The 25879-nt window shown below is 45.1% G+C and overlaps 2 protein-coding genes and 2 non-coding genes across 4 annotated transcripts; 3 read left to right on the forward strand and 1 right to left on the reverse strand.

Moving 5' to 3' along the window:
• Window positions 1-375: 375 nt before the first annotated feature.
• TCP1 (t-complex 1) lies at window positions 376-11278 on the forward strand. Its single transcript, XM_065888476.1, has 12 exons — window positions 376-623; window positions 1744-1829; window positions 2040-2168; window positions 3395-3492; window positions 3880-3990; window positions 4298-4479; window positions 4873-4999; window positions 8817-8992; window positions 9366-9489; window positions 9801-9993; window positions 10139-10302; window positions 10984-11278. Exons 1-12 carry the CDS (start codon window positions 560-562, stop codon window positions 11198-11200), a joined length of 1671 nt encoding a protein of 556 aa, XP_065744548.1. The 5' UTR covers window positions 376-559; the 3' UTR covers window positions 11201-11278.
• Window positions 3660-3797, forward strand: LOC136132400 (small nucleolar RNA SNORA29). The gene has a single exon (XR_010656476.1). It is a non-coding gene; the product is annotated as a small nucleolar RNA SNORA29 (small nucleolar RNA).
• Window positions 9557-9688, forward strand: LOC136132398 (small nucleolar RNA SNORA20). Its single transcript, XR_010656474.1, has one exon. It is a non-coding gene; the product is annotated as a small nucleolar RNA SNORA20 (small nucleolar RNA).
• Window positions 11189-24718, reverse strand: ACAT2 (acetyl-CoA acetyltransferase 2). The gene is made up of 9 exons (XM_065888477.1): window positions 24614-24718; window positions 23795-23929; window positions 20571-20752; window positions 18502-18619; window positions 14664-14807; window positions 13388-13510; window positions 12688-12842; window positions 12004-12114; window positions 11189-11587 (listed from the first exon to the last, which is right to left on the reverse strand). Exons 1-9 carry the CDS (start codon window positions 24666-24668, stop codon window positions 11417-11419), a joined length of 1194 nt encoding a protein of 397 aa, XP_065744549.1. The 5' UTR covers window positions 24669-24718; the 3' UTR covers window positions 11189-11416.
• Window positions 24719-25879: the final 1161 nt, after the last annotated feature.

The following is a 25879-nucleotide window of genomic DNA, read 5'->3' on the forward strand; positions in this document are numbered from 1 at the left end:
ACTCTCCTAGCTAGCTCATACATTTAAGTTAAACAAGAACGCCGATTTATACACCTCCAATTAAAACTCGCTCAGAACCCCGGCTCTAACTTACACGGCCCTAGCCCCCCACGCCGTTCGTCACAGAACTCCGCCCTACCGACCACCTTTTCTAGAAGGCACTAGAATGTGCAAACGCGCACGCGCAACTTGTGCGTAGTAGGGAAAACTTCGGCCCGGCGCCCCCTTCCTCCAGCGGTCCGAGATACTGACTTCCGCCCTCCTACCTTCGCGCCCTTCTCATTCGCTCTCTAAATGAGCGAAAGTGCTGGATCCGCCCCCTTCAGGGTCCTCACTTCCTGCGCGTTCACGATTCTCCACCCTCCTCCCCATTTTTCTTTCCCGCCCTGCCCCGCGGCCCGGCCAGGGAGCGGGGTGGAGTGGAATTCCCAGCAGCTCCCGCGGCGTAGCTCAGGCCAGTTCCACGCAGTCGCCGCTGCTGTGGCCGCCGCCCGGCCCAGGAACAAGACGCTTGCTGCCCGCGGTGTGAGTGAAACTCGACGTGTGCCCTGCCGCGAAGATGGAGGGGCCCTTGTCCGTGTTCGGGGACCGCAGCACTGGGGAGGCGATCCGCTCCCAGAACGGTAAGGGCGGGCGAGGCCTGCGGCGGGCCCGCGGCGGTGCGCCACCCTCTCCTGCCTCGCTGGGGCCGTGGCTGCGGTGCTCACGCCTCTTCCTTTCTCTCCCCAGGAAGGGCTCCCCGGGTGGCACGGGCGGCGTCTCCGACCCGCGGCGGGTCTTGGCGCTTCGGGGCGGCAGCGCCCTCTTCCCGGAGCGCGGCATTCCCGAGGGCGCAGCGCGGTTTTAACTAGAGCTGCCCGGATGCTGCGGTCCTGAGGCTGGCGAGGCGCGCCCCGACACGTGCCGCCGCTCCTCGAGTCCCAGAGGGCCGGGTGCCCTGCGCCCTTTTGTCTTGATGGTAATCAGGAAGGGTGTCCACCGCAATCTCTGGGTCTCCTTTTAGGGCCATTCACCAGGAAGAACTGGCTTTAACGGCTCGTTTTACTGAGGGGCGCATGGCCATCGGCCACTCTTCAAGACGACTTGCCCGTGGTCCCCCTGCAGATTCAGTCCGTACCCCACCTGTCGCTGACCACTTCTTGTAACAAAGCTAGCTGACGAAGTTTTTGTTGAATGTTAAAAGATAAAACATTTTATCTAGTAGATTTTAACCGCTTAAAGCATTGTTGAGATGGTTTACACTTCAGAAGTCACGAATGCCAGTCCCTCGTACTGTCATTTGATAGATTCCTATTTTTGTCATGAACGAATTTGAAGTATAGTCAGAACCTTTGGATTACCGCTTTTTTGATTCACAAAGTCTTGTTAATTTTAATAGAACTTTTTTTTTCTTAAACCTGCCAGAGTCTGAAGGAAAAGGCTGATACGTATGTATTTCTGTTCTGTGTGGAGTGGCAGAATCTGAAATGTCGAAGAGTAGATTATGTTTTAATTTTATGAGACAATAAAGTGGGTACTCTCTACAACACTTGGCGTCCCCTTGGCGGTTGAATTCAGACTGTGTGTTACTAGCCCACTACCCTCCCCGTATTAGACTTTTAATAGCTAATTTTCAAATTGGGACGGATTTGTAGATTTGAAAATTTCAGAGGCTGTTTCATGTCACTTACTTTTTTTAGGCTGAAATGATTGTCCTTGGAATCAAGGATTTTCTAATTTCATTTCTTTCTTTCATTTCTGCAGTCATGGCTGCAGCTTCGATTGCCAATATTGTGAAAAGTTCTCTTGGTCCAGTTGGCTTGGATAAAATGTTAGTGGATGATATTGGTGTAAGTATATCTAAATATTGTGTTAGTCGCTTTAAAGGAAAAAAATGGTTCGTAAACACCTTGCTTTGTAAATTCTTTGTTTTTATCAGGATGTTAGTGTTGAAAGGTATACCGAAGGTGAATGTATCATAATGGGGTTGTTCTAACTTAGGGGATATTCTGTTTCTGTGGGTGGTTATGTCAGTTTTTCTTTCCCGGGAAATTTCTTAGGATGTAACCATTACTAATGATGGTGCGACCATCCTGAAGTTACTGGAGGTGGAACACCCTGCAGCCAGAGTTCTTTGCGAGCTTGCTGACCTGCAAGACAAAGAAGTGGGAGACGGAACTACCTCCGTGGTAGGTAAAGACTAATGGACTAATGGCTAAATACTAGTATACCTTTTAAAATCAAACTTTCAGAAAGTGAAGCCAGAGGTAGGTCATTTGTTTTGGGGGTAGTGGTTCAGAAACAAAATTTGAAGACTTGTGGTTATAGCTAGTTTGTACAATTCAAGTAGAAAAGAAACTTAAGAGATAATTTAATATAATCCTCACTTTAAATGTTTTTGCGAGTTTTACGAATTTTTTCTCAGCTATTATTCATGCATCACGCAGAATTTTTTTTAATGGTTTCTTTTTAAAGGAAAAAAAAGTGTCTTTTTTTTCTCCTCCCCTCACAGCCTGAGGCCCAGGAATTCCTAAAACCTTACCAGTTTTTTAAAAACAACATGTTCTTATATTTTAAAGGCTGACAAGTGATCTCATGAGTTCAAATGGGAGTTTGAGAAAGTTTGTAAACACGATCAGTAACATGATTTAAACTCCTTGAAGATCACCCAGCACCCTGATGTAGTAGAAACACTATTATTTGGTGAGGAGCAAATAATAATTTGCTGTAAAGAAACAAGCAGTGGTTTGTGGTAGAAGATGGTTGTTTCTAGATTAAACTTTAAGCCATGGAAGAATGAAATCTACCTCTTCTAAAATAATGATAATGGTCTTTGTTAAGTAACTTGTTTATGATAACATAGTTTTTAAAATATAACTATAATTTCCCCCAAAAGATGCAGACTAAATTTTCTCAAAATTTTTTTTAATTAAAAAATAATTTTTGGTGTACTTAGAAGGATGATTTTTAAAATAATAACGTAAAATAGTACAGATCAAGAATTCCCTGGCGGTTCAGTGGTTAGGACTCCGCACTTTCACTGCCGAGGGCCTGGGTTCAATCCCTGGTTGGGGAACTAATATCCTGCAAGCCGTGCACAGCCAAATAAATAAATAAATAGTACAGATAATCTGAGTGGTCGGGCTCTTCATTTAGCTTATGTTGACCACGTCATCTTGAAGAGTAATGGATGTGTTTCCTATTGTTGTACTGACTCTTATCGGGCTTTAGCTATTTGCGTATACAATACCGTGTAGGGGTGTCTTTTTTCTGGTTTCTAATAAGCAGTTATGCATTTCACCACTGTTACCATTCTGGTTCTTAATATCTGATGTGTGTTAGTGTTGTTTGTACATATGTGTTGCACGTAATGAATGTCAGGCTATTGTGAGAGTAATGGATGTTTTCTCTGCAGGTTATTATTGCAGCAGAACTTCTAAAAAATGCAGATGAACTTGTCAAACAGAAAATTCATCCCACATCAGTTATTAGTGGCTATCGACTTGCTTGCAAGTAAGATTGTTTACATTCAGAGAAAATTTTATGTATTATTTAATGTAGTAGTTGCCAACAGTCTGTTCTTTAAATGTTTCAATTAATGACTAAATCTTACTTTGAAAAAGTTGTATTTTAGCATTTAAGTAAACATTTGAAGTAGGAAGTTGGGCCAGTATCCTTTTCTTCCCATTTGACTACCACGTTATCTCCTAATAATAGATATAGTGGCTATGCTTATGGGATAGATTAAAATTGCCGTGATCTGAAGAGGGAGGATTATTTGTGTCCTCCTCCTATATGAAATGGCTGAACAGAAAATTGATGCCTCTGACATCCTGACACAATGATAAAGCAAAAATTTTGAGTAATGAATTTATGTTTTCTTCCCCACACTTCAAACAGGGAAGCAGTGCGTTATATCAGTGAGAATTTAATTATTAACACTGATGAACTTGGAAAGGATTGCCTGATCAACGCTGCTAAGACATCGATGTCTTCCAAAATCATTGGAATGTATCCTTGTGATAGTCCAGTAAAGTGTAGGCTTTTTTAAAAGTAAGACGCTGTGTTAGTTTTTCTGCCAGATGATGCTGTATTGAAATTGCCTGTTCCCTTCTTTCTTAGGGGGAAAAGTAATAAAAAGTATGTGTAAAAGTAGTATGCAGACAGTGATAAATAGTACTCTAACATTTTGGTGGCGTATATAATGGTTGTTTCTTTGATGAGATTGCTAAAAGGAAGTGCCTTTGAATTACCCTTGATTTTCATGTGTACCCGCTGTCCATCCCGAGTCTCTTGTTCTCCTTAACTGTTGGCTTAGAAGTGGAGATTTCTTTGCTAATATGGTGGTAGACGCTGTACTTGCTGTTAAATACACGGATGTCAGAGGCCAGCCTCGCTATCCAGTCAATTCCATTAATATTCTGAAAGCCCATGGGAGAAGTCAGATGGAGAGTATGCTCATCAATGGCTATGCACTCAACTGTGTGGTGGGATCCCAGGGTAAGACTTATGGTTTGATTTGGTCATGTAACGAGAATACTAAAGGATAAAGTTAGCTGTTTGTGGACTGTATAACTACATTTTCAGGTGAACTATCCAGGATGTGCATTTACTGTTCTTTAGTGAAGCCCAGAGAAAAAGGAAATGGTCCATAATGTTGCCAATTCCTCTTCTGTAATTTAATTACATATAACTTAAGAAAAATGCAAATTAAAAGAAAACACGTGTGTTTAATGCCATTTAAGTGTTTCTAAGGGTAAAAGTAATAAAATCTAAATTCGTTTACATACAACAATTTAAAATCTCTGCAGATCTCTAAGGATAGGTGTGTTTTATAAAAGGTAACAATGTTATAGTTACTGTAAAGGTACTTAACGTTATGTTCAATTTTAGGCATGCCCAAGAGAATAGTGAATGCAAAAATTGCTTGCCTTGACTTCAGCCTGCAGAAAACAAAAATGAAGCTTGGTGTACAAGTGGTTATTACAGACCCTGAAAAACTGGACCAGATTAGACAGAGGTATGTTGAGAGATTCATTTTTGACCTTGGACAGGGGGTGTTTGTAAAGTACCCTTTTTTAGAGCAGGTGACAGTAAACTAAGAAGAATGAGCGGTAGGTCTAATAGGTAGCAGGGTGTGATGATTAGGCAAGTAGTTTTTTTGTTTTCAAGTGAGTGTCTTGGAGGACTTTAAATATTAACGTTTTTAACCAAAGTTTTAACTGAAGTCAAACTATATTTTACCCAAACTGCTTGGAAAATTAGAAAACATGGTGATGATTTAAGAGAGATTTGGGTGATACATGAAAATCAACATTCTATGGAATTTTGGTTTTATGAGTATATTGATATTAAGGCTTGAAGATACATCCAGGAGTGTATTTCCTCAAGTGGTACAAGAACCAAACAGTATAGTGTTGATTCTGCCAGGTACCAGGTAGTTCATACGTCCATATCTATTGACTGGCATGCTAGAGAGCTAGTCGGGAAGAGATACTCCCTTTTTTTTCCCTTGTTTTTTGGCCGAACCATGCGGCAGATGGGATCTTAGTTCCCCAACCAGGGATCGCATCCCCTGCTGTGGAAGCACGAAGTCTTAATTGCTGGACCACCAGGGAAGTCCCAAGATGTACTCTTACATCTATTTGCATGTGTACTCTTTCCATCAGAGGTCAGCCCCTCTAGAATAAGTATTCAGAGCCTGTCGCCTTCTGCTTTTAGAGTCTTGTTTCCTCTATTATTCTTTCTCAACTGCATCTTCAACTGCTAATTCTACTCTTCTTTCCTTTCTGGATTCCACTTGTACCTCTCTTATCCCTAAATAAAAGCCTCTTGTGCCCCCACGTGTTCCAATTACTCTGTCCTTCCTCAGTTCTTCATAGCCAGATGTCACGAGTGATTTACACAAAAACCTTCCTGGTGTTTTATTTCTCACACCCTTTTCAACTGTGTTCTCCACTGGAGGACCTCTTGCTCAGGTCACTAGTGATCACGGCTGTGAAATTCATTAGACATGTTCAATTTCCACTTGACCTTTTTCAAGCCTTTGACTGCTTGAAAGACTTCCCGAGGATGGAGCAGTTTTGTGATACTACCTCGTCTGTATTCCTGTGCTTGGGTGGCCAGCGTCTCTGTGCTGGAGACTCCCAAATCTATTTCTCTGAGCTTTAATTGATTGAATGCTTCTTAAGCATCTCCAAGTCATTATGTCTAAAACTGAACTTGTGATGATACCCCCAGATCTGCTCTTTGCCATTTTAGTTAGGGACCCCTCTATTCAGGCAGAAGACTGGGAAATGTCTGTAACTCCTTTTTACTTAATACTCTTTCCCTTTTTCATCTGTCATCAAGACCACTTGATTTCTATCTATAAATTAAATCTCAAATTCACCTACTTTTCCATTTCCATTTTCTTGCCCAGACTATTGGAGAGGCACCCAAGCTGGTCGTCTTGGTTTCAGTCTTGTTCCCGCCCAGGCTATTCTCCTCACAGCAGCCAAGTGGATCTCGTTGCTTGCAAGGCCAGAACCTTTTGCAGGCTTCCCTTCACTCTAGGATAGGTGTTTTTTTTTTTTTTTTTTTTTTTTGGCGGTACGTGGGCCTCTCACTGTTGTGGCCTCTCCCGCTGCGGAGCACAGGCTCCAGACGCGCAGGCTCAGCGGCCATGGCTCACGGGCCCAGCCGCTCTGCAACATGTGGGATCTTCCCGGACCAGGGCACGAACCCGTGTCCCCTGCATCGGCAGGCGGACTCTCAACCACTGCACGACCAGGGAAGCCCGTGCCTACTTGTTTTGACTGGTTAATTTTTTAGTTTATTTTTTAGTTGATAAATCTCAAAGAATCTTTTCTTTCCCCCTCAATCTGAATTATTCTCTGCTGTGAGCTCCTATACTTTGTCTTCCTGGGGCTTAAGCACAGTTTGTAACTATATTTCTGTGTCTGCAATTGTAAGCTCTGTGAAGGTAGAGGCTGAATGATTTCCTTTGCTTTGTAGCCCCCATCCTTAGTGTCATGTTTGACGTGCAGTATTTGTTTAGTGTATATACAGAGTTTTTTTTTTTTTTTTTAAATGTTGAGCCTTCTTTTTAATTAATTAATTTTTTTATTTTTGGCTGTGTTGGGTCTTCGTTTCTGTGCGAGGGCTTTCTCTAGTTGTGGCAAGTGGGGGCCGCTCTTCATCGCGGTGCGTGGGCCTCTCCCTGCCGCGGCCTCTCTCGTTGCGGAGCACAGGCTCCAGACGCACAGGCTCAGTAGTTGTGGCTCACAGGCCTAGTTGCTCCGCGGCATGTGGGATCTTCCCAGACCAGGGCTCGAACCCGTGTCCCCAACATTAGCAGGCAGATTCTCAACCACTGCGCCACCAGGGAAGCCCCTATACAGAGTTTTATTTTGAGGTTCACCTTTAACTCATTTCACTAAGATCCTTTGATCTCCTCTACTATTCTTTGAATGAGTAAACTGGCTTCAGCCGTCTCTATATTGGCTGTTTTTCACATCTGTGCATGTTTCCCGTAGTTTGGGATTTCCATTTCCTTCTGGCAGTTTCACCCGAGTATCCCAGGGGCTTCAGACTCATCTTGTTGAAACAGGAACTCTGTCATCTTGCAGCCCAACCTGTTAGCATTTATTTCACTCCAGGAGTCAGTGGCTGAACCTCCCAGTTACCCAAGCCATAAACTTTGACTTATCTGCTCAGGCCATATATTCTCAGATAGATTCACCTCCAGTTATCACCTTGTTGTCTTCATTCCTTCATCTTTTGAAAACACAGATTGATAACGTTACTTTCACTTAAAAATATTAAACAACTTCTCAGTTCACACTAACATCCCTACAAGACTAACAAGAACCTACAAGTTTCTTCATTTTTTGATCCCACCTGCAGTTTCAACTCTGGACCCCTGTATTAACTCCAGACCTTTAGCTTTCCTTGTCCCACCTGCCAGGCTGGATGCATGGCTCTCATGCACTTGTAGTCTCTGTACTGCACTAAGTAACATTAGCCCTGGAGTTTGGTTGTCCCAGAGCCTTGAAGGCAGGGATGCTGCTTCCTTTCTAACCACAGTTCTTGTTTAAGAGCTCAAATTGGGGTGGGGGAGAGCTAACTGGTGGTTTTTTTTTTTTTTTTTTTTGTGGTACGCGGGCCTCTCACTGTTGTGGCCTCTCCCGTTGCGGAGCACAGGCTCCGGATGCGCAGGCTCAGTGGCCATGGCTCACGGGCCCAGCCGCTCCGCGGCATGTGGGATCTTCCCGGACCGGGGCACGAACCCGCGTCCCCTGCATTGGCAGGCGGACTCTCAACCACTGTGCCGCCAGGGAAGCCCTAACTGGTGGTTTTTAATCCCTTTTCTGTAAATTGGACCGATTTAAATTCTGGTCATAGAAGGGAGAGAATAAATTTTTTTTTTTTTTTGGCTGCATTGGGTGTTTGTTGCTGTGCGCGGGCTTTCTCTAGTTGCGGCAAGCAGGGGCTACTTTTCGTTGCGACGCGCGGGCTTCTTATTGTGGTGGCTTCTCTTGTTGCAGAGTGCGGGCTCTAGGTGCACAGGCTTCAGTAGTTGCGGCTCGCGGGCTCTAGAGCGCAGGCTCAGTAGTTGTGGCGCACGGGTTTAGTTGCTCCGCGGCATGTGGGATCTTCCCAGACCAGGGCTCGAACCCGTGTCCCCTGCATTGGCAAGCGGATTCTTAACCACTGTGCCACCAGGGAAGTCCCTAGTTAATATAATTTAATCTGCAATTATTTGTGAAAAATACTTAACGGAAGTTTGAGCTGTATTTAACATAAAAAACACAGCAGATAACTTTAGGTTACTACTCAAATATTTATCTTTGTAGAGAATCAGATATCACCAAGGAGCGAATCCAGAAGATCCTGGCAACTGGTGCCAATGTTATTCTAACCACTGGTGGAATTGACGACATGTGTCTGAAGTATTTTGTGGAGACTGGTGCTATGGCAGTTCGAAGAGTTTTAAAAAGGGACCTTAAACGCGTTGCTAAAGCTTCCGGAGGTGAGTCTCCTGCCGGCTCTCGGATACTGTTACTACCCAGGACCGTGTCCCTTTACATTGGATGTTAACAATAAGCAGCTCCAGAAACGTAACAGTTTTTACTTTTTACTCCCTTAATGCTTTGTGCTACAAATATGTGTGTAGAGGCGTGTTTTTCTGTAACTGGGTAAGTTCTTTTACTTCCTCCACCTCAAAGTGACATGGTTCCATCTTAGGATAAAAGGACAGTTGGTTGCCTGATGCTTAAATGTAAACCCTAACCTTACCTTTATATGACACCTCTGTCATCAATACATGTGTCTGAATCTAAGGCAGGATTTGAAAATATTCATGGAAGAACAGTGTTTACAGATCTTTGTAATTACTTTAATAGCAACTATTCTGTCGACCCTGGCCAATTTGGAAGGTGAAGAAACTTTTGAAGCTTCAATGTTGGGACAAGCAGAAGAGGTGGTACAGGAGAGAATTTGCGATGATGAACTGATCTTGATTAAAAAGTAAGAGCTACTTTCTAAATTATAAAGCTCTACAGATTTTATTTATTAATGAGTGAAAATAGGTCACCTTCCCATTTATTTGCTGCTATATAGTCTTTCAGTGATATAAGCAGTTATACGCATGGGATAAAATAATGTTGGGCCATTGTAAATTGAGGTGAAGTAACCATTTCATCTCTTCTCCATGGTCTAGACATTGCTTCCGTGTCTAAATGTCCTGTGTAAGCAGGATTTAATCAAGGCACTTAGATTGAATTTCTGCACGGATTTATTAAAGCATTGATTTGAGAATTTCCCTGTTTTTGAAATAGCACTAAGGCTCGTACCTCTGCGTCGGTCATCTTACGCGGCGCAAATGATTTCATGTGTGACGAGATGGAGCGCTCTTTACATGATGCGCTTTGTGTGGTGAAGAGAGTTTTGGAGTCGAAATCTGTGGTTCCTGGTGGCGGCGCCGTAGAAGCGGCCCTGTCCATATACCTCGAAAACTACGCAACCAGCATGGTAAGAACATCTGGAAGCCCGTTTTCATTTCTGGAAGGGCACGGCACTTTGTTCACATGAATACGTCTCTTCTGCGACCTTAGCTGCCGCTGTGGGTGTTAATTTTCTTCCTCCTGTGAAGACACCTCATTGTCTTTGTTCTCAGGGCTCCCGGGAGCAGCTTGCTATTGCCGAGTTCGCAAGATCTCTTCTTGTTATTCCCAATACTCTGGCCGTTAATGCTGCCCAGGACTCCATAGATCTGGTTGCAAAATTAAGAGCTTTTCATAATGAGGCTCAGGTTAACCCAGAACGCAAAAATCTAAAATGGTAAGCATACTTAACATTTTTCATTGTCATCTGTATATCATATATGGTAGTTTGGTTTTTGTTTTAAACTCACGAAGGATGATGACTAGTGATTATTAGCATTGGTGTGTCTTAGTTATCAAATCGGATTCCTCACCTTTCCCTGCTGCTGTGGGTAGAGTCATTTACCTACAGTAGGAAGGTTCCAGAGAGGAAATTATTTTTGGGTAGTCCACACCTGTTCTTAAGCAACCTCCTTTTAAGATATTAAATGATGTTTAGAAACAATTTCTTTACTACCATCTAGGCTTTCTACACCTCTTTCAGTGCTGAATTTGTTTATCCATAATCAGTTACTTTAGACTTACAGGGATCTACTATAAGGTCCCAGCGTTTCCCAAGGTTAACATTTGAATGGAGTAGCTGGCACTAATGAGACTACTTTTTAAATATTTATTTGGCTGCGCTGGGCCTTAGTTGCGACGTATAGGATCTTCAGTTGCAGCAGGCGGGCTCTTATTTGTGATGTGTGGGATCTAGTTCCCTGGCCAGGGATTGAACCCAGGCCCCCTGCATTGGGAATATGGAGTCTTAACCACTGGACCACCAGGGAAGTCCCCCTAGTCAACTTTTAAAGGAGTGGAATAGGATGGGTGTGAACTATGAAAGAGGCCATTTAATAGGTTTTTTTCTAAATTGCAGGATTGGTCTTGACTTGGTCAATGGTAAACCCCGAGACAACAAACAAGCAGGGGTGTTTGAACCAACCATAGTTAAAGTTAAAAGTTTGAAATTTGCAACTGAAGCTGCAATTACCATTCTTCGAATTGATGATCTTATTAAATTACACCCAGAAAGCAAAGATGATAAGCATGGAGGTTACGAAGATGCTGTTCACTCTGGAGCCCTTGATGACTGATGTCTTTTATTTATGACAATGTTAGATGCATTTATCTTGTTGTACCTCGAGTATTACACATTAAAGTGCAAAAAGCTGTCAAGTCTTGGGATTCTTATGAAGTGGGAGATAGTTTCCATCCTCACTTTGGTCCTCTGATTTCACTTAGTATTTTATTAGTTTAAAAAGAAAATGAGGTTCACGTTTAGTTTAAGCATAATTAAAGGTTAAGCAGTTTCATCCTCTCAGAACACACATCGCTATTCCCATCCCACCCCCAATGCACAGGGCAGCGACCCCACGATGTCCACCCTTGCGCTCCATCGTGTGCAACAGGGTAACAAGAATCCGGCAGCCAGATGCTCCGAGAGGATGGCCCAGGGCTATAGCTCCTCCTTCAGTGTTGACCTAAGGGGTACATAAGATTTGTATCATTTGTTGTTCTCTGGACATAAAGTTAGAATCCCAAACTTGTCTTTTTCCTCTTAATGTCATACCGGTTAACTGCCCTTTCAAATTCAGTTCTTAGTTCAAGTTGCTTAGGAAGTGATTTGTACCCTTGTGACATCCATTCCGACTACCTTAGTTTAAGACTGAAAATACCCTCTTCCTGTGGGAAGTGAACTAATGCACACAAGTTTTTTTGCCTTAGGAAGCAATAAAATAAGTGAACTCGCAAGCCCAACGGGAGCTTACCTAGCACCCACCCCTTACTGTATGGCCAGTACCTGGGACACATCCTGTGTTTTGCTGTTTACAGTATTAAGATCGCATTGTGAATGTTCATTTGCAAGCTCTCGTCAGGACTGCGTGCTCAGGTTTACCTTCTCTGGGTTTAATCCAAGTTCTTTAGCTATCGCAACAGACACGGCTGCAAAGGCTTCATTGATTTCAAATACGTCAACATCCTCCAGCGACCAACCTGCTTTTGCAACCTAAAGGAAAGGTTAATGGAAGAGAGGTCTAAAAACTCAAGTGGAACCATTCTTCGTTGTAGGTGTAGAAGCAGAATATACTGTGTGATATTGAAGGATCTCTTGAAAATGCCACTTTGAGTTCCAAGTGGTAACACATTTTGCCTTGGTGACACCAATTCTAAAAGGTTTAAGGATAAAACACCCCTTGGAAATTCTATACTGTCTTCAAATTTGAACCACTTAACACGTGGACGTGAGGTTATAGGGCAGAACTAGTTGCCTTATAAAGCAGATGATCCAAATGCTGGCTGCTCTTCGTGGAAGGGAAAGAACACTATAGATATAATTAAGTGAATAAGCTCATTTAAGGCTAATGGGAGGATGTCTCCTTTTGAGACAATGCAAATGAAGCCTGATAGGAATAAATATGAAAGTAAAATCAAGCTCAGTCTCGGCATTTTGGAGTGGGAAGGATCTGAGCGAAGGTTTGAAGGAGGTAGAAGTTAATAAACATTTACAAGTTACTGGTCTGGTCCCAAAGAGGCTTTAGCAACAAAAAGGACAGGTGCTAACATTGTAAATTAAACTCACAGCTTGCTTTATTGCTGGAATTGGTCCTATTCCCATAATGGAAGGCTCCACACCTGCTTGTGACCAGGAAACTATCTGTGCCAGGGGTGTAAGCCCACGGTTATCAGCTTCTGACTTCTTCATAAGAACCACGGCTGCAGCACCATCATTTATTCCTGTAAAATATGAATGTCTTAATTTCCAAAACATTGCTCACTAAGTTACATACCTGTGTCTACTTTCTCCAACACCTGAAGACATGGGTTAAGTTAATACCTTTTGACAAGATGATATAACAGACCACAGAACATTCCAATGGGATAAAGAGCGGAAAGATTAAAGCAGTGGGGGGGGGGAGATTAATGAAAAGAAATGGAAGAAATATCCCAGACCTCATAGGGGGTAATGGGAGTTCCAGGTTTTGGAAAAGGACAGAGGTGGTAGATAAAATCTGGAGTTCCTTAATTTGCCTTTTCACTTGTGTGTCTCGTTAGGATACTGCGAGGAAACCAAATCCATTTTTCAGTATGTTGTACAGGTTAAGTCATAAATCTAAACATGAAGAAACATGATCAAAACTACATTTTCTCCTAAAGCAACGAAAACAAGGTTTTAGAGTAATTTGTATATAAATAATTGATGAAATGAAATTAAAAAGGTATTAACTTAGTAGACCTAGCAGAAGATAATACTCCCACAACTGCCCTTCAGAAAATCTAACCTGAAGCATTAGCTGGGGTGACGGTTCCTGTTCCATTTGTAAGGAAGCAAGGCTTTAGCTTAGACATGGCTTCCATGTTGCTCCCATGGCGAGGAAACTCATCTGTTTTAACTTCAGTAAGACCTGAGAAAAGGGAAAGTCGTTATCCAAGATTAGTAGTTCCTCAGACATGATATAGAAGGATTCACATTTGGAAGAAAAGGTTTATTATAAAATACTTTTATTCCAATAGGAAAGTACACACTAGTACAAATTACTGTAAAGACATGTTTTCCATATCCAGAAAGCCCTTTCTGAGGAAGGCAGTTACAGGGACTTCTTTGCTTAAAAGGTTGCTAAGATTTGGGGTATATAGGTCTTGGCTGGTTACAACTGACTGGATCTAGGGTGTCAAAGCCAGTCTCATAAAGGCTGGGCATAATCGATGTCAGTCATCAGTAACGGAACTTGACTAGAGCGTTCCATATTAGAGAATAGCTAAGTGACCCCAGAAGATCCACCCTCAAATATGAAACACACAGAAGCAACAGGAAGTAATGGGCATTTGCTTCGGAGGAGATTGAGCCTGTAGGCGTAGAAAGGTCGGCTGCTTTCTCCAATTTCTCCTAAAACGCTCCATCTACACAGCCACGTGGAGACCCTGGGCGAAAAGTGTCTGGATGCTGACACAGCCTCCCATGTCTTCTTCCCTACCTCACATTCAGATCTATCCTGAATATATCTTTGCAACCTGAAAGACAACTGAGGTACGATGTATAAACATTCCTATATGTTATTCTTTTGAATATTAATAATTTACTTATAAATAGCCCCGTTGATGTTTAAACCATTATGACTGGGCTTCCTTGGTGGCGCAGTGGTTAAGAATCCCCCTGCCAATGCAGGAAACACGGGTTCGAGCCTTGGTCCGGGAAGATCCCACATGCCACGGAGCAACTAAACCCGTGCGCCACAACTACTGAGCCTGAGCTCTAGAGCCCGTGAGCCATGACTACTGAGCCCATGTGCCACAACTACTGAAGTTCGCCTGCCGCAACTACTGAGCCTGTGGTCTAGAGCCTGCGAGCCACAACTACTGAAGCCCGCGTGCCTAGAGCCCGTGCTCCACAATGAGAGAAGCCACCACAATGAGAAGCCTGCGCACCGCAACGAAGAGTAGCCCCCGATCGCCGCAACTAGAGAAAGCCCGTGCGCAGCAACAAAGACCCAACGTAGCCAAAAATATAAGTAAGTAAATTTATATATATAAAAACACCTTTATGACTTATACACCCACCTTTTTTAGAAGACACAAAAACTGGTACAATCTCTTTGTCAAAATGGCCAGCTTTCTGTGCGCTTTCTGTCCTGTTCTGGGACACAACTGCAACCTTGTCCTGATCTTCTCTACTCACTTGCCATTTGTTGGCTACATTTTCAGCTGTGAAAGAAAAAAAATAAAGCAAAAACCAAACATTTTTAGGAAATGGCTTTTGGTAGCTCAAGTTTTTCACCTTTAAACAAGCACTGAGGCCCAACAATGGCAGGCTCGCTGGTGGACTGAGACAGTGCTCTGCGGCAATCTTGCCTCCCACTGAATGTGGAAACGTTGCAGTGATTCTTAAGGAGCCATTTCCTTTGCTTCCTTCCTTCTCTTTTCCTTTCTATAAAATCACTTCGGGAAGTTTCATCTATGTGGCTCCACCAGTCGTTCATCTTTTTTGCCCCATTTGCTTTATCACTCTGAACCATTTGATGGAAGGCTGTAGACACCATGCCCCTATATCTCTAAATTTTAATTTCACTGTATATTTCACCCCCACAAAGGCCATTTTCTTACACAACCACAGCTACCAAAATCAGGAAATTTAACAGTGATAAAATACTGTTATCTAATTCTTAGTCCATATTCAAGTTTCACCTATTGACCCAATGATGCCCTTTAGAGCTAATTATTTGTTCAGTCCAGTAACATCCAATCCAGGATCACGCACTGCATTTCACTGTCCATCTCTTTAGTTTCTTTTTATTTGGAACACCTCCTTAGACTATCCTTGTTTTTTGTTTTTTTTTAAGTTTATGATGTGCTATGTGAGGCTCAGTAGTTCTAGGAAACCATGTTTTTATTTTTATTATTATATTTTTGGCCACACAGCATGTGGGAATCTTAGTTCCCCCACCAGGGATGGATCCCGCACCCCGCACTGGAAGCGAGGAGTCCCAACCACTGGACCACCAGGGAAGTCCCTGTCTCTGTGTTTCTTAACCTTGATATTTCTGAAGGCCAGGGGCCAGTTCTTTTGTCAGATGTCACCAATTTGGGTTTGTTTGACTCATGTTTCCTCAAGATTAGATTATGTGTGAAAGCACTGAATGATGATTATATACTATCTTCTCACTGAATCATTTATTTATTTATTTATGGCTGTGTTGGGTCTTTGTTGCTGCGCGGGGGCTTTCTCTAGTTGCGGCGAGCGGGGGCTACTCTTCATTGGGATGCGCGGGCTTCTAACTGTGGTGGCCTCTCTTTGTTGCAGAGCACAGGCTCCAGGCACACGGGCTTCAGTAGTTGTGGCACGAGGGCTCAGTAGTTGTGGCTTACGGGTTCTAGAGCGCAAGCTCAATAGTGGTGGCGCACGGGCTTAGTTGATCCGTGGCATATGGGATCTTCCCGGACCAGGGCTCGAACCGATGTCCCCTGCATTGGCAGGGGGATTCTTAACCACTGCACCACGAGGGAAGTCCCTCACTGAATCTTATCAGGATACAAGTGGGAGTTTATCTCAGGTGATGTTAGGTTTGCTCACTCGATTAAAGTAGCATCCACCATATTTCTACACTGTAAAGTTCGTGTGGTGTATTATGTGTGCAATAGCACCATATCTTAATGCACACGCCTTAATTAAAAAGACCTGACCGCTAAAAAATGCTCACCACCATCTGAGCCTTCAGCAAGTTCCAGCAGTAACATCAAAGATCAAAGACCTTTCTGTTTCCTGCTTTGTCAAAATTGTTTTGGGTATTCTAGGTCCAGGCTTTTCATATCACCATAACAAATATAAAAATGAAAAACTTGAAAATATTGCAAAAATTACCAAAATGTGACCCAGAGACCTGAGGTGAGCAAATGCTGTTGGAAAAATGGCACTGACAGACTTGCTTGACACAGGGTAGCCACAAACGTTCAATTTGTAAAAACACAGTATCTGAAGCGCAACAGAAACTTGTTTGAAATTTGTTTCTAAGATAATTAGTTTGGGTCTAGAGTAGCCCTTACCCTGGGCCCTACCCTAAACTGTGGCCTTTCTTAGATGCCAATGGAGTGTCCAGTGGGTTCAGTAAAGTCTCTACTGTTGTTGGTTTACATTGCTGTGTCCCCCAGCAATCTAAAATCTCCATTCAGGGACTTCCCTGGTGGTCCAGTGGTTAAGACTCCAGGCTTCCACTGCAGGGGGCATGGGTTCAATCCCTGGTCGGGGAACTAAGATCCTGCATGCCACGCTGAGCAGCCAAAAAAAAAAAAAAAAAATCTCCATTCATTTTCCTAGAAGTTGCTTCTACTAGGCCTTGTAGAGCGTTGCCCTGAACATCCGTAGCTAAACATTTGGCCAAAGCCTTAAGGGGAGCCTTACGCAGATTTCTGGAGCGCCTCCTCTTCTCTCCAGTGCTCTGCCCCACAAACTAAGCCATCTGAGCAGCCCCAGACTCTGATCTCTACCTCTCCAGTTCTTTGAAGCCACTTTTCCCCAGATAAAAAGTTAGGAAAGCAGCCCCAGGTAGAAATCTAGTTATAGTGGGCCTTTCCCTTCTTTTAAGAAGCTCAGTTTTGCATGATTGTTGGCCGTTTGAAAACGGTTGATATATTCTGACCAGTCTTATACTTGTTTATAGTAGGAGGTCTAGTCTTTACTAATTACTACATCATGGCCTGAGCCATTATCTTTTCTTTTTAAGCAAGGGAAATTTATTTTCCCACAATTCAGGAGGGTAGGCGCCCAAGATCAAGGCACCGGCAGCCTTGTTTTCTCCTGAGGGCCCTCTCCTTGGAAGCTTTCTCACTATATCTTCACATGGTCTTCTGTGCCCACATCTCTGGTATTTCTTCCTCTTTTGATAAGGATACGAGTCAGATTGAATTAGGGCCCAGGCTAAAAGCCTCATTTCAACTTAATTACCCCTTAAAAGGCCCCACCTCCAAGTACAGGTCACATTCTGAGGTCCTGGGGGTTAGGGTTTCAACATAGGAATTTTGGAAGAACACAATTCAGTCCATGACACCTCGGAAAGGGCTGGGGAGCTAAATTTTTAATGACCATCTCTGGTGATGTTGAGGCAGTTAGCTTGGACTATGGCACTTTGAGAAACTGACACGTTAGGCCCTAGTACAGCACACATTGCCCGCGGTGCCCAGCCATCTCTGCTGCAGCTGTCAGTCCCACAGCGACAGAGACGCCCTGAACTTCTCATTGTCCCCGCTTCTCCAAGCCCTCCCTCCCTTCCAGGCACTCACACACACTGTTCCCTCTGCCTGGAACCTCACCCTTCCCCTCCTTATCTTTTTCACAAGAATTCTTTTCGCAGAACCAGAGCCGCTGCCAGGCATCTGAGCAAGATACTTAACCTCTCAGGGTTGGTTTCTTTAACTCAAAACTTAAAATGTTCTTAAGTTTTACATTTATATGCAGTAAAGACAGGAGTTCTTTTGATCTTCCAGTTGCTTTGCCAGTACACCTAGACCACAGGAGCCTTCTAGACGGATGAAGACCTGACTGCGTAGTGCAACAAAGACAGAGTTAGGTACCAGAAGTACTAGTTTATCTCTGATGTTGCCTTTGCCACAAAGCCACTATTTGTGAGCTCTGTTCTGTCATATGGTAAAGTGAGAGTTTGATCCAGAAGAACTCTGAGGCACCTCCCACTACTAACATTCCCTGACAATCAAGGAGTCACAAAGGACAGAGGGAATACGTCCCCACTTCGCTTCATCAAATGGGAACTATCCCTGTCATCAGGGATACAAAATGATTAGGACACAGTCCCTGCCCTGAAAGAGGAAAGCACCTGCAAAGCCGATTATTATAGGATCTTTTTTAAACTTTTTACAGTTAGTATGTTTTCAGCCATGTTTGCCTTACCTGTAATGCCCATGTGATAGTTGTGAAATGCATCTATCAGCCCATCACAGAGCATACTGTCAGTTAGTGGTGTATCCCCCATCCGGACTCCTGTCCTCAAGTGAACCAAGTGAGGAGCCTGAAAACAACAAATACCAATAGATTAGGCTTGGTTGTAACTAGTCCTCTCCTTAGGATCCCACTCAAAACTATCCAGTGGGACTTCCCTGGTGGCGCAGTGGTTGAGAATCCACCTGCCAATGCAGGGGACACAGGTTCAAGCCCTGATCCAGGAAGATCCCACATGCCACGGAGCAACTAAGCCCGTGCGCCACAACTACTGAGCCCGCGTGCCAACTACTGAAGCCTGCACGCCTAGAGCCCGTGCTCTGCAACAAAAGAAGCCACTGCAGTGAGAAGCCCATGCACTTCAACGAAAAGTAGCCCCTGCTCGCCACAACTAGAGAAAGCCCGCGCGCAGCAACGAAGACCCAATGCAGCCAAAAATAAATATGTTTAAAAAAACCCAAAACAGCTCTCCAGTGATTCCTCAGTCTTCACCTAGTCCCCCTTGTGACCCTTCTCCCCTGTTCCAGTCCATGTTCCTCCCCACCCAGGGCCCAGGGCCTGAAGACCCCTGGAATCAACAGGCTACTCCACCCTTCCTACTCCTGGAGACCCATTGCTCTCCTCCCCACCCATTTCCAGTCTTCTGTCAAACAAACCTACGCATTCTGTGTCCTATTTCCTTAAAAAGCTCTTTATTCTTTCCAAAGAAGCAACTAGTTACCTATTGAATGAAGAGCTCATCAAAGGGCTTAAGTGATGGGAACAATGTGTTACTTACTTTGATGGGACACATAATGCCTACAGGGAGAACAATCAGGTTACTTAATTAACTGATGAGGGGAGATTTCTCAGTAGGGGATCCTCTTAACTCCTACCAACTCGATAGCAGCTGTCATAGAATGGAAAGTCAGAAGATCTCTATTGGAGTCCAGGCTCTGGGCCTCAGTTTCCTTACCTGTAAACTGGGAATAATACCAAGACTAAGGTCTGTTATGTCTGCGTGTTTAAAAGCACAGCTATTAGTACGGTCCCATCAGAATCACTCCGATTATGTTTGCTACTTTCACCCTGCCTCCTCCAGAGCCTCCGCAAATGTGGGGCTGAGTTGACCTCTGCCTGCGGGATCCCCAGGTGAGACCCTGAACTCCTGCAGGAAGCAGGGGATATATTTTTCCCTTTTCACCACTGTGCCGATTTGAGGGATGGAACTTGGTGAAACCAATCCCACCTGGCAAGCCTACTGGAGAAAGGCACTACTCAGTGGTCCTCTTTTCCATATTCTATACTTACCGAAGGTCAACAAAATGTGGTCCCTGGAATATTCCTTGTCCTGTGCAGGAAGGTAAGTGGCATCATCTGTTTTCAACTTTTACTCACAATGAGAAAGAAATTTAAAGCGAAGTATATCAACTGACTAATGTTACAGGTTTAATTCAGAAAATATTTTACGCTTCAGTAACACTTAATTTTATTTATTTATTTACTTTTGGCCACATTGGGTCTTCATTGCTGTGTGCGGGCTTTCTCTAGTTGCGGCAAGTGGGCTACTCTTCGTTGCGGTGCGTGGGCTTCCATAGTTGTGGTGCATGGGCTCTGTAGTTGTGGCTCGTGGGCTCTGTAGTTGTGGCTCATGGGCTCTAGAGCACAGGCTTGGTAGTTGTGGTGCACGGGCTTAGCTGCTCCGTGGCATGTGGGATCTTCCTGAACCAGGGCTCGAACCCGTGTCCCCTGCATTGGCAGGCAGATTCTCAACCACTGTGCCACCAGGGAAGCCCCAGTAACATTTTAGAAAAAAATATATTCTGCTCCAGTCACACTGGTTGATAGGCTTTTTCTTCAACCTGGATTTCCCATCCAATTTGAAGAATAATTAATAATCAGGCAGGGATCAAGGTTCAATGCGTTTTTTACTTGTTCCCTGTTTGGTTCCAGCTCTGATACCATTGGTCTACCCTGCTATGGCAGTGGACGAGAGTTTATCAGTGAGAGGTCAGCGAGAGCCATCTCTTCAGAGGCCTTACCTTGCTCATGTTTTCCATGCCTCCCGCGACCACAATGTTGGAGTCTCCTACCACTATGGACTGGGCTGCAAGGCACACGGCTTTTAGGCCTGACCCACAGATCATTTGGCAGCTCCATGCTGGAACAGAGTAGGGGATTCCGGCACCCACACTGGCTTTTCGAACAGGATTCTGCCCACAACCTGGAGGAAGGAACAGAGAGGCCTCCCAGCAATCAAAGAGAAAGATAAAATGTTGGGATGAAGGTGAATGCAAAATCAGGAGATTGCCAACTGGGTCTCTTGCCACTTCCCAGCCAAGCCAAGTCAAGTTCCTGGCAGAGGCAAAGACCTGTGTGGACCTCACACCCATCCCAGTCTGACCCTTCAATACATATTATCTTGTGCTGTTCTACAGATATTTTATTAATGTAAGCTTTCGGGGCTTCCCTGGAGGTCCAGTGGTTGAGACTCTGTGCTTCCAATGCAGGGGGCGCAGGTTCGATCCCTGGTCGGGGAACTAAGATCCCACGTGCCATGTGCCAAAAAATAAAGTGAAACAAAAAATTAAAAAATTTATGAACATAGGCTTTCTTCTCCACAAAGAAGTTATTAATACTGTAAGAAGGAACTGTCTTCCTGATCTTTCTCTAGGGCATGAATAAGCACACACTCCCTTATAAACAGAGGGCAGAACTGGGGCATTATTTCTGTTTCTAACTACGGTTATTTGCTTCCTTGATCATGGCTTAAGACACCTGGGCAGATAAGAGGGTTACTTAAAAGAGGAAACTCTGCTAAGAAGCACTTCTTTCCTTGCTTAATATCCATCACACCATGATTAACTGGTTACGTAACGAGATATGTACAAAATCAGAACTGACAATACCTTTCTATAATTCAGCTGTGGGCACTTCCTTCAGGGAATGGGGAGAAATACATCACATACTTAAGTTGGCAGAGAAGGGGGTGGAGTGGAAAGTTTCAAATATCTTCAGTCACCATTATCTGTTATCAACAGGTCAGTGTTTATACAGTGGCCGCTCTATTGCAAATTTCAGGTATACCCATACCGAACACCTCTCCTCAGTGAGTTTGTTGGAAAAGAACTAGCAAATGGGTCACTGAGAAAAACTTAGGGATTATATTCATCACGGTGTTATTAATCTGGGGTTAGGCTGGGAGCCTAAAGTTTGAGATTGAAAATAGACGCAGGAAAAATTATTATTATTTTAAAATATTTATTTATTTATTTGGCTGTGTCGGGTCTTAGTTGCGGCACGTGGGATCTTCATTATGGTATGCGGGATCTTTAGTTGCGGCATGTGGGATCTAGTTCCCTGACCAGGGATCAAACCCATGCCCCCTGCACTGGGAGTGCGGAGTCTCAGCCACTGGACCACCAGGGAAGTCCCAGGAAAAATTATTTAAAAAACAGTATCAAAATGTTCTCGGGGACTTCCCTGGTGGCGCAGTGGTTAAGAATCCGCCTGCCAGTGCAGGGGACACGGGTTTGAGCCCTGGTCTGGGAAGATCCCACATGCCGCGGAGCAACTAAGCCCATGCTCCGCAACAAGAGGAACCATCGCAATGAGAAGCCCACGCACCGCAACGAAGAGTAGCCCCCGCTCGCCGTGACTAGAGAAAGCCCGCGCGCAGCAACGAAGACCCAACGCAGCCAAAAATAAATAAACGAATAAATAAATGTTCTCTGAATTAAATTCATAGGATACTAGTTAATAAAGAAGACATTAATATTATTTAAGGTTCCTGCTTTTTAAGCTACAGTGAATTACATCTGTATTTAGGTAAATAACTCCTTTATAAAAATTTTATGTATTTATTCATAATCCCCATCTTCAGGCACTTAGAGTAGTGCTGGACATAATTAACTAACGGTCTAGCATTTAGCAGAAAGTGAGGTCCATGAGACTGAGGATTCCTATCTGATATGAACACTTTATCCCCAGCTGATAGAACAGTGCCTGGAGCGCAGCAGGTGCTCAGTAAACATTAGTTACAGGACCCTGGAGGGTACCTGCGTAGGAGGTAGGACAGATGTGGGTTGTGATCCTGGATAAGTTACTCAATCTCTCAAACTTCCATTTACTCGTTCGTAAAATGGAGAGAATATGATCCAATAGACTTCCTGAGAGGATTAATGAAAGCACTAAACACAGGGTTTTTAAAGGCCCAGCACTTAGCAGGCCCTCAATAAACACAGCTATTATTTTTATTCTAATTGTATGGAGATACCACACAGGTGAGAGGTGGGGTGAGGTGAGATATGGAAGAGAAAACAGAAACCAGGAGTGGAGGACCCTATGGCAACAGAGTAAGTCTAAGTCGTGGGTCTGGGAAGAAGAAAGGAGGGAGTGGCCCAAAGGCAGCCACCTTTGGGCCACCAGTAAAGTTACTCATATGCTTTAAAGCCCTGGAGAGTCAGGAGAAAGTGGCGTGCTTCGACTTTAAGGCTGCCCAAAAGGACAAGGTGAGAAAGGAGAATTAGGAAGAGGAACTACAAAACTACAAAGTAAATGCACAGAAAAACGGGCCTGGTCTCAGATAAGGTAAGGACAAAAGGTGGCCGGAAGTGAGCGGGAGCAACTATCACTAGGAGTAATTAGAATTTATGCTACTGAGTGAGCGTGATACTAGTTAAGAATAACTAGGAATTGTCAGTGGTCGTGGGCCTGTGAACCTAGTGGGAATGAGAAGAGAGCTGGGACACTGGTGATTCACCTACGCCAGCCCTCCAGGGGTGATGCGCCCGTCTGGCAGTCTGGCAGCAACACACCTTGGCGGCTCGGAAGTGAGCCCTATGCGGGCAAGGACTCACCTGTGTTGGAGCTCTATCCCCAGCACCTAGCACAGTGCAGGGCACAGAGGAACTCAATACATTGTTATTGAATGTGTGACACTTTAGGGAAATACGGAAGGCCCTGCATACTCTCCCATGTGTCAGGCTGACCCTGCTTCTAAAGAAAGAAAAGGCAGTGGAGGACGGTGATCTAGGATAATGTAGGAAAAGTATATTAAAGACGCTTAGTGTTAAGCCGGAGAGAAGCTACTGTTGGGGCTTGACAGAGGGGCGACAGGAGGTATTCCAACCGAGGGAACTCCGTAAGCGAATTTACGGAGGCAAGAAAACAAGCTTCTGAGTGTTGGTGGGGGGCCGGGGGAGGGGAGTGTTAATGGGCTGCTTCCAACAACCTGACCTCTCTGCTGGGGTCACTGTGGAGTTACCTGCTGCCAAAACGTGTCCAAATATGACCTCTGATACCTCTTCGGGAGCCACACTGGCCCTTTTCAGGACCTCTCTGATGACAGTTGAGCCCAGGTCATGGACAGGAACGGTGGATAAGGCACCATTGAAGGAGCCTAGAACAGAAGGGAAGGCGAGGGCGATGGAGAGCGCGCCCAGGGCGGCGGGGGACCGGCGGCCCGGTGCTTTCCCCCTGCGCAGGCGCCCACCGCATCTCGTCTGGGCACAGAGAGGAGCGTGGGTGCCTTGCAGCAGCCGAACCCCGGGGAGGCGGCCCCCAGGCCGTGCGGGGAAGCCGCGGACCCGCGAGAAACCTACACATCCACTCCCCAAATCCGAGCGGATGGGCGCGGCCCACGCTTTCCTAACAAGAGGGGTCCACACTCCCGCGAGTCCAGGGCCTTTGAAATCTATACAACACTAAGGACATTTGGGCAATTCTCTGTAATCCTCCTTTGACTAACGCGACCTCTGCCCAACGCCCCGGCACCCACCACCCAGTGGCCCCGCCCCTGAGGCCACAGGGCTGAGGTGGCGTCTCCTGAGGCTGGCCAATCAGGGGTCTCCCCAGCCAATGGGAGAGCCGGGAGGCGCAGTGGCCCTACCCAAGAATCCAATCAGAACACTCGGAGTGGAGTGGACCTCACCGCGCGACGAGGGGGCGGGGAAGGCAGGCGGGCCAAGGAAGGCGCGAGGCGCCGGGTGCCGAGGGTCCCGGAGGTCCCGGGGGTCCCCGTGACCGGGCCGGGCTGGGCCGAGCTCGCGCCTCAAACCCCATGCCGGGTCCGCCGACCGCTCACCTATGATGGTCCGCGCTGCCGAGACGATAACCACGGGGTCTGAGTCTGCACTCATCCTGCCGCACTACTGCCTCTCGAGCTACGGCTGGCCCAGTGCAGCCGGCTAGTGAGCAAGATCCAGCCCCGCCTCTGACATGCTGCTCTGGGGGCGGAGCCTCAGAGCGCCCCGCCCACCGCCTCCGCGGGCGCCGGTGCGCAGACGCGAGGGCGGAGCTGGGCCGGGCAGGGGGCGGGACTGTGGAGTTGGGACTCACAGGCGCGCAGCCCGCCAGCCGTTCAGACGTTTATCTGAACCCCCCGGTGTTGTCGTTTCTGTCTTGACGTTTTTGTTTTGGGGGGGATAAGGTTGTCTTTTTTGAATTTAATGTTTTTGGAGTCAGTGAAAAGTGGGGTGACCAGAGTATCGCGCGTTCAGCCCGGGCTCTTGATCTCGGCAGCGAGAATTTGGTGCGAATCCTCCCAACTGCAGGCCCGCGGGCCATTCTCTTTGTGTGCTTTTGCTCTCGTGGCTTTTTAAAGTTCCCCTTTGTTTTGCCTGGACGCCAATAATCAGTCATTCGTTTACTTGGGGGTTAACTTGGTTCTCTGTGCAAACAGTGGCAGGAGTCCGTACCCTTCCGTGGGGCTGGCCACACTTGCCAAGTTCTTGTACCGGAAGATCAGCTGTAGCGACGAGTGTGTGAGAGCTGTAGCGACGAGTGTGTGAGAGCCAGAGAGTCTCAGTGTCTCACAGATCAAAAGGATTTCCTCCGGTTGACTGCGGACAATCTGGAAGGCGAGGAGCAAGTAATCACAGGTTGGATGACTCTTCTGCTTAAAACCTTTTCCAACTTCATATCCCCTACTGGGCAAAGTTCAAAATCTTTCAGAGTTCTCTATAGGAACCTCAATACGTGGCCCACTTGGCAGCCTCAGCTCTGGCTGTTTCCCCCTGGACACACCCCACGATCTAGTCTTCCAGAGAGAGGTCTTGCTTTGTCTGATTCTCTCTAGCCCCTGGGACAGTGTTGGACACACAGTAGGGACTTAATACTTATCATATAGATGTTAATGCATTTTCATGATATTATCCAAGAGCTTTAACCATCCCCAAGGGCTGCATATAGAGAGGTTGGAGTTTGCCATAGATACGGAGTTTTACAAATATTTGAGTAATAATTAAGATTGAATAATCATTAATTGTCAATATTGACAAGATGTATTTGAGTAAAGGGTAAGTACCTGGATGGGGTAATCAGTGATGGCTGGAATTTCAAAGCTGAATAG

Source organism: Phocoena phocoena, chromosome 12 (genome assembly GCF_963924675.1).
Source record: "Phocoena phocoena chromosome 12, mPhoPho1.1, whole genome shotgun sequence".
NCBI classification, from domain to species: domain Eukaryota; kingdom Metazoa; phylum Chordata; class Mammalia; order Artiodactyla; family Phocoenidae; genus Phocoena; species Phocoena phocoena.